Source organism: Plasmodium reichenowi, chromosome 5, assembly GCF_001601855.1.
Source record: "Plasmodium reichenowi strain SY57 chromosome 5, whole genome shotgun sequence".
Lineage (NCBI taxonomy): Eukaryota > Apicomplexa > Aconoidasida > Haemosporida > Plasmodiidae > Plasmodium > Plasmodium reichenowi.
The window spans coordinates 27,566-36,837 of record NC_033650.1 but is presented as its reverse complement, the minus strand read 5'-3'; the positions used below and the strand labels follow the sequence as shown (position 1 = coordinate 36,837).

Genomic DNA, 9,272 nt, shown 5'->3' with positions numbered 1-9,272 from the left:
TTTTTTTTTTTTTTTTTTTTTTTTTTTTTTTTTTTTTTTTAGATGTAAAAATATATCTATCTTCCTGGTTATACATAAATGAACGAGTTATCGACTTAGGAGGGAACAATAAAATAAAATGCAAGAAAAAGAAAATAACAAAAAAAATAAGAAGATATAACAAGGTCACGTTTTGTCATCGATGTTTTATCAAAAAAACGTTTGATTATAAAAATCTGAGATATCCCCAATGTTGTAATAATTTACCATCTAAAGAGAAAATAAGAACAAAGGATAATTTAAGAAATAGTATAAAAAGGATAATAAAAAAATTTATTAAATATATTAATAATAATATATTACATAAAAGAGATATATTTAATATATGCTTTATTTTTCAATATATGATTTTAACAAATGAGAAGAAAAAAATTTTTGTCTACTTAATTAATTTCCCTTTTTGTAATATATATAAAGATAATATATTTAATAATAATAATAATGAGAAATGCTTACTATTTTTATTCCACAAGAGAATTTTAAAGTATCTAAAATGTATTAATGATTATACAACATTCTTATTTCCTTTTAATAGTTCTAAGGCTTGTCAAGAGGGTTTAAATTTAAAAAAAAAAATGATATCTTTTATAAAGCATATAAAAAAAAAATCATTGAAAAATTGCAAAAGAGAAAAATGGAAGCGAACAAAACATAAAAAAGTTAAACTAAGGAATATGAATTTTTATTTTAATATGGTTAAGAAAAGAGAAGAAAGAAAGTATAATTATGCAAGTGATAATTACATGAACAAAAATAATATATTAGATGAAAAAGAAAAAAAAAAGAATCATATGATATATCATAAAAAGGATATTATTTTCCATACGCATATGTTTGAATTATTCGTTCGACTTATATTTGAAAACTCGAGAACGTATTTTACCATTTTTATAAACGAACAAACATATGATAATGAATTATATAAAAGTATATACTACTTAAATTTATGTAAAATGATAGACACAAAAATATATTTAAAAGGTAGTGCAATGATGGTTACAAGGGTGCAGAATAGTATAAAGAATACAAGTAAAAATAGAAAAAATAATAGAAATGAAAACAATGATAAGGATCATAATAATAACAATAATAATAACATTTTAATGTGTGAAGAACCAAATGATGTGATAGACAGACTTCTAAGACAAAGCGATATATACAAAAATGAAATTCAAGAAAAAGATAAAATGCTATTAAATCTACAAAATGATATACAGATGAAAAATAAAACATTAGAAGAACTAGGAGAAGAAATTCAGAAATATAAAAATGACAATTTAGATAATATGAAAATTATACAATCATTAAAATATAAAATAACTAGAAAAGATATTCATAAGAATGATAACAGTACAACCGAAGCAGGACAAAAGAATAATAATTATTTAATAAAATTATATAATGAAAATAATATTTTAAAGGAAAAACTTAAAAAATTAAATAACTCTAGTAAACAGCAAGACAACTCTACAAAATTGATGATAAAATTGGAACATAAAAAAGAAGAAGAGAATCAAAGCAACCTAATTAACAGCATAGATGTAAAAAAAAAAAAAAAAAAAAAAAAAAAAAAAAAAAATATGAGAATAACATATACATGTTGACTTTTTATTACAGCAAAAAATGTACATACATTAAATAGAATAAATTGTAAAAAATATATGTTTTATAAATATTTGATTCTTAGAAGAAAGATGATGATCAGATGGGGAAAATAAATTTTTTTATGAAAGCCTTTTTAGATGCTGAACAAAAATTATACGTAACATTATAAAAAAATTAAAAGAGTTATGTTATATTATATGTGAGTATTTATTTACTTATTATTATTATTATTATTATTTTTTTTTTTAATATGTTAGATAGCTGATGTTGTAATAAATACTCAAAAGGAAATAATGACAAAAATGAAAAAGGAAAGAAGCAACTATTTGGAGAACATCAAAGCAAAAAAAATAATTTTTGTAATATAAAATTATGAATTACGGAATAAGAAATCATTAAAATTTGTTATATTATTGTAAATTTCATATATATTATATATATTGTATATGTCATATATATTATATAATTTTTACTTATCTACATCTTTAGAAGAAAGAATTAGAAAAGTCATTAGATTTTATCTTTTCTTTATGTGAAGACATAGGATCCAAAAAAGAAAAGATATGCATTACCAACAGGATGAAGAATTTACAAGATTGCATATATGTAATATGATAAGATCTTTTAAAAAGTAAAGAGGACATTTCGCTTGAAAGATATAATATGTGTGTATATATTGAAAGTCTCCTTTATTTTATTTTTTAAATATTTTTTTGCGTTTAGGATTTTTTAAGAGAATTTGAAGGAAGTTATTGATAATTAGGGTTCTTATGTTATTTTTTTAAAATATGTAATGAATAATTGTTATAATTATATAATGAGGATATAATAAAGGTTTATAAATAAATATATATATATATATATATATATATATATATTTATTTATATATATTTCCTTTAATGTGGTCATTATAATATTTAAGATATACACTTGTTGAATGACTCTTCACAAGGGTGATATAATGTTTTTATGATAAATTTTTTTTTTTTTTTTTTTAATACACTTGTAAACGTTTAAAATTAATAAGTGAATTCAAAAAATATAATAAATATGTAAGTATTATTCTGAGCATTTATAATATATATGTTTATTCTGTTTTAATATATTACATTAAAAATTGTAAAATTACAAATAACACAAAAAAAAAAAAAAAAAAAATTATAAAAAATAAACATATATATAAATAAATAAATATATATATATATATATATATTTTTTTTTATACCTTTTAGTTTGAGGAAAAGTTATATATGAATATAAAAATAGAACATAAGACTAAAAGAATAACAATACATTTAGTATAGAATAGAATGGATGATTTATTTGTTTTGAAATTAATTTTAATAATTTTTTGATCATTAAAAGATTGAAGATATAAATATATATTTGATGAAAAGTTAAATGATGTTTCAAGAAAATTATGTAGAAGTCTTTGTATATTTTTTTGTTTATCTTCTTTTATAAAAGCAAATAATTTATTGTTAATATCAAAATAGAAGGATGAAATATAATTTTGAAAATTATTACATATATATTCATTAATTATTATATCATTTTTTTTGTTTTTTGTATAATTTAAGATACATGTATTTCCTTCTATAATATTATATAGGTATTTTGTTATTTCTATATTTAAATTATAAAATATATTAATAAAATAGAAAATTCTATATATTTTTTTGACTTTAAAAATTTCATTATTAGATGTATTTTTATTAGATATATTTGGATAAATCATATTATCCTTATATTTGTTTGTTGAATTATTTTCATTATTTTTATATAAATTTGTTTCGAATGTGTATATGTTTTTATATAAAACATTATTACTGTTACTACTACTACTACTACTACTACTACTACTACTACTACTATTACTATTAATATTATTATTATTATTGTTTTTGTGAATTGTATTATTATGTGTACTAATATATATATTTTCATTTGATGTATTTTTTGTATTATCCCTTTGAACTTTATGCTGTCCATTGTCTTCTTTATATGGATATAAATATTTTTGATATTTACCTTTAACATCTTGTATATATTCATATATCCCTTTTTTACTTTTCCTAGTTTTATTATTTCCATCCTCCTCCTCATTAATATTATTATTATTATTATTATATATGATCTTTGATTTTAATTTTTTTTTTAAAAAGTTATTCAATAAATGATTGGTTGTTTTCTTGTGTATCATAGCTGATTGGTCATAATATTCATAGTGTCTACATTCAATAATTAATACATTACTATATATTTTTTGATTTAACAAAAAAAGAAAATTATCATATATTTCATTTCCCTTTACATACATTTGACTATTAAAGCATATACCTTTTACTAGTATGGTATGTACTTTTTCGTCTACACTTGTATAATAAAAATGATTATTATATTTAAATTTTGTATTTAATGGTATATATTCTTTAGTTTCTTCATTAAATAATTGTATGTTATCTAGATAAAAATAAGATGAGAAGTTATGATTCATATGCTTGTTTTCTCTAATAATATGAATAGTATATGTTTTAATATATTCGTAAAATATAGTTATTGTAATATTTTTATTTTCATAATGCTGTTCAAGAGAAAGAGTATAAGGGATATCATAAAAATTAATTTTTTTATTATTTATATGAATATAATATTTCTTTAAATATAATTCATCTCTCTCAAGATCTTGTGATATATTGTTAACATATTCTAAGGTATTTTCCTCATAAAAAGGTTCACTTTGTAAAGCTTCATTTTTATATAGAAAATCTTCCCATATGTTTAAAAAAGGGCTAATATTAATTTCATCATCATTAACTAGTATATTGTATAGATAAATATTTTTATTAAATATAAAAGAAGAATTACTAATTAATATATTGCTAATATATATATCATGACATTTAATATAATACCTTTTATATGAAGAATGAACGAACAAAATGGATAGGATAAACAAGGACAAATATTTGATGCTTATAAATTTCATTATTATTACGATATTGTTATGTATTAAATATTTTACTAATCAAAAAGGAATGTTGAGAATATGGAAAAAGAACGACATTTTTTTTTTGGGGAAATAAAAATAAATGAATAAATAATACATATATGTAAATATTATATATATATCATTGTAATTATGGACATTCCTTTTTTTAAATAAGTGAATATATAATACATAGATATTGGCAATATATTTTGTAGTGTTCTTTTATAAGTGAACAATGAAATTATTATATGTATGTAATGTATATATATAAATATATATATATATATATATATATGTGTGTGACTTATTAATTTTGTATGAATTATATTATATATATAGCTCGATTTTAATATACATGCACGTATATAGTTAATAAACCTTTTTTTTTAAAATCAAACAGGGAAAATAATGAGATACAAAGGGGATTTAAAAGATAAGATTTGATAAGAAATATATGCTTTTCAAATTGAGTTTTTTAAATATCTATATGAATAACATTTTTGTATTTTTAATATTACATTATATGTTTACTAAAAGTATAATTTGATTTCATTCTTTATCTTATATTTAGAAAAAAAAAATAAAATACATACATATATATATATATATATATATTTAAGGTAAATATCCGTACATTATATTATATTTAAGAAAATATTTTCTACAAATAAAAAAGGCTATCTTCTAAGATATTTTTTTGGCTATGGGCCATTTATTTCTTCTTTTTTTTTTTTTTTTATATACATATTTAAATATATTATGAAAAAAAAAAAAGAAAAAAAAAATGTGTACTTCAAAAAAAAATTATATATACATAAATATATATATATATATATTATTTTTTTTTCTTCAAAAACATATATGCAAATGAATATTTATCATTTCCTATATATTATATTTTGTGTACGAAAAAATAAATTATCCTCATTTAAAAAAAAAGAAAAAAAGAAGAATATATGTTTAGAGAATGTGTTTGTTTTTTTATTTTTTCATGATATAGATTTAAAAACATAAATATATATTTTTTTTTATGTGTTACAAAATTTATTATGACAAAAAAATATATAAAACTACAAAAGGTAAATGAAAAAATTTATTGGTTTAAATATATATGTTCTATATTTTTATATTATTGTACGTTGTTATTATATATATATATATATATATATATTTTTTTTTTTTACCTTTTATATTATTTATGATGTTGGATTTTATATAAAAATATATTATTATATATATTATATTTAATTTATATGTTATTTTTATTTTTATATGGATACAATTTTTTTTTTTTTATTTGCATGCGGTGTTCATAATATTAAAAAAATAATTTATAGTTAAATTATATATTTATATTATATATATATATATTATATATAATATAATATATATTATGAAAGTATAGGTTTTGGACTTTTATAATAAATATTAAAAAAATATTTGTACTTGAAATTTATTATATATAATATATATATATATATATATATATATAGAAATAAAACATCTATATATTTTTTATTATGTATTAAATTATTTTATTTTATGATACATATATTATTATATCATATATATAATATAATATATATATAATATATTTAAATTAATACCATACGTATTGAAAAATATTCTCGTAGCGTTTTTCAAAAATTATTTTTTTAATATTTTATTATATAGAGAGTAATATTCTATATAATATATTAATTCGTTAAAAAAAATTCAGACTAATAAAATATTTTATATTTTTATATTATATGATGTTATTTTTATTTGAAATATATAAAAAGATATATTATTAAATATATATGTATATATAATATTTATTTATTATATTATATTTTATTTTTTCATTGCGTAAATGTAGGAAAAATATTATATTATATATAAATGGATATATAAATATATATAATATATATAATAAATTATTTCTATATATATCTATGTATAAAAAAAGACTAATATTTTGTATTCAAAATTATTCATTTATATTATATATATATTTTAATATATTTTAGAAATTATATAAAAAAATAGGCATAATAATAATATATATATTTATATATATATATATATATATATATATAATATATGTATGTATAAATAATAATTACATAATATAATTTTTTATATTTTTATTTATATTTTTATTTTATTTTATTTTATTTTTATTATTATTTTTTTTTTTTGTTTGTAATTTTTTATTTAAAAATGGTGTTCAAAAGTTCGTACATATTTTTCTTTCTCTTCCTTGTGATACTTCATTTTAATAACGTTGTAGAAGGGGAGAATGAAACTACAACTGTCGAAAATAATCCTGGAAATAATGGTAATATGGGACCATCAGAACCAAAAGATAAGGACAAGAATATTGAAAAGGATGTAAATCACAACATGGGTATGAATAATAATAATAATAATAATAATAATAATAATAATAATAACATTAATAATAACATTAATAATAATAATATAAATAACAACAACAACAATAATAATAATAATAATAATAATAATAATAATAATGGTAATGGATTTTCAAATTTTTTTAATAAACTTTTTGGAAAAAAAAAAGATAACAAAAAAGAGGGAGAAGAAAAAAATGAAGAAGATTTAAATAGTAATAAGAATATTGAAAGTAATAAGGGGAGTGCTGTAACTTCTAATGTAGGGGATACAAATAATGAGGCAAAAGCAAACGACAACAATAATAATGATAATAATGATGATAATGATGATGTTGATGAGATTGATGAACGTGATGATAATGATAATGATAATGATAATGATGATGATGATGATGATGATAATGATGACGATGATAATAATGATAATAATAATAATAGTAATAATTTAACCGATACAAAAAAGGAGGGGGAGAAAATTGATTTAGGAGTTCAAAACAAAAAGCAAAATATTTTTTCAACCAACAATAAAGGATTAAATAAATATAATATAGATAATGAATTAAAAGAAGTAGATGGACTTTTAAAAAATGATAATTATATATTAAACAAATATCATGTTTCATTTTTTAATAATTTTGAAGAAGATACATATAATAAGAAGAAATTTATAAGACCGTATGATCTTAGCTTGTTAAAAAGTATATTAATATATAGACAAAGAGTAACAAGAAATTGTGTTAATGTTTTTCAAGATTTAAATGCTGTTTTTGGTAAATGTTATAATAAAGATGACACTAAATTAAGTATTACTCGTGATAAAGTTAAAAAAGAGTTAAGTAGGAAAAATGGGAATTTTGTAGAATATTTAATTGAAATGTTAGAAAATACACTTAATAGTATGAATGATGATTTTATTAATAAAGATAATTTTGATTTAAATAATTATGTTAAAGAATTTGAATTAATAAATTATTTATTAATACATGAAGATTCAGATATATTTTTAGAAACATATAATTTAATAAGTGGATTAAATTCAAAAATAGAAGAAACATCTATTGGAAAACTTAAATATGCAATATTACAAGGAAAACAAATCAATTACAAAATTAAGGATGATATTTATTATATCCTTAAAAACGCATATGCTAAATATTTTAAAATTGATGTATATAAAAAAGGAAAATTATTATATCCAACTTTATATTATCATAGAAATGCATTTATTAAATCTTTTGTAGTTGAATTTTTTAATAATAATAAAGTATGTGAGAATACAAAGTGTCCTCTCAATTCTAATTGTTATGTTATAGATGATGAAGAAACCTGTAGATGTCTACCTGGATTTAATAATATAAAAATTGATGATGAAATGAATTGTGTAAGGGATGATACATTAGATTGTTCTAGAAATAATGGAGGATGTGATATACATGCTAAATGTTCATTTATTGATAAACAAATTGTGTGTGAATGTAAGGATAAATTTGAAGGTGATGGAATATATTGTTCCTATTCTTTTTTTAGTTCAATACATAATTTTATTTTCTTTTTTATATTGTGTCTATTTATTTTTATTTTATAGTCTAGGGAAATTCTACATATTTTTTTTTTATCATACCGTAAAAAAAAAAAAATACATAAAATATATATATATATATATATATATATATAAGTAAATTTCCATTTTTTTTTTTTTTTTTTTTTTTTCTTCTAAATAAAAATAATTTTACAAAAAAATATTCATATGATTAAATAAATAAATAAATATATATATATATATATATATATTTAACTTTAAACGAAATTAAGTATAACAACTAATAATATTTTTTTTTTAACTTATACGTTATAGTTAAAATTATTATTATACCTGCATTTGATATACAAAAATTTTATTTATACAAACATTTATATATATATATAATTTTATATTAGTTGTATATAATGAGGATTAATCGTGTTTCATATGGTTTAATATATCTTCAATATTTTCATCGAATTCTACTAAATAAATCTATTTATAGTCCTTGTGGCTTCATTTTTATGATTATCAGTTTGCTTCATCTTATGAACAAGTGAATTATATAAATATGTATGATATGATAAGGTATTATATCTATTTTAATATTGTCCTTCCTTATTTCCATCTTAAATGTAATTTGTTTTGTCTTTTTTTTTGTCTTTGTTATCCTTTTTTTTTTTTTTTTTTTTTCTTCTTCTTCATTGTTTT

The 9,272-nt window shown here is 17.6% G+C and overlaps 3 protein-coding genes across 3 annotated transcripts in view; 2 read left to right on the top strand and 1 right to left on the bottom strand.

Annotated features, from left to right (window-relative positions):
- PRSY57_0501900 (hypothetical protein) overlaps window positions 1-2,400 on the top strand; it is a gene marked incomplete at both ends in the record, with an annotated part of 3,811 nt that extends 1,411 nt beyond the window's left edge. Inside the window, 5 exons of the mRNA XM_012906091.2 lie at window positions 43-1,580; window positions 1,727-1,801; window positions 1,902-2,003; window positions 2,134-2,250; window positions 2,368-2,400. Of these exons, the coding sequence (XP_012761545.2) occupies window positions 43-1,580; window positions 1,727-1,801; window positions 1,902-2,003; window positions 2,134-2,250; window positions 2,368-2,400 (1,865 nt within the window). The remainder of the gene's footprint in view (window positions 1-42; window positions 1,581-1,726; window positions 1,802-1,901; window positions 2,004-2,133; window positions 2,251-2,367) is intronic.
- A 473-nt stretch (window positions 2,401-2,873) lies between these two features.
- PRSY57_0501800 (hypothetical protein) lies at window positions 2,874-4,634 on the bottom strand (the record flags this gene model as incomplete). The annotated part of the gene is made up of 1 exon (XM_012906090.2): window positions 2,874-4,634. One exon carries the CDS (start codon window positions 4,632-4,634, stop codon window positions 2,874-2,876), a length of 1,761 nt encoding a protein of 586 aa, XP_012761544.2.
- Window positions 4,635-6,842: 2,208 nt separating this feature from the next.
- PRSY57_0501700 (merozoite surface protein 8) lies at window positions 6,843-8,624 on the top strand (the record flags this gene model as incomplete). Its single annotated transcript, XM_012906089.2, has 1 exon — window positions 6,843-8,624. One exon carries the CDS (start codon window positions 6,843-6,845, stop codon window positions 8,622-8,624), a length of 1,782 nt encoding a protein of 593 aa, XP_012761543.2.
- Between the last annotated feature and the right edge of the window lie 648 nt (window positions 8,625-9,272).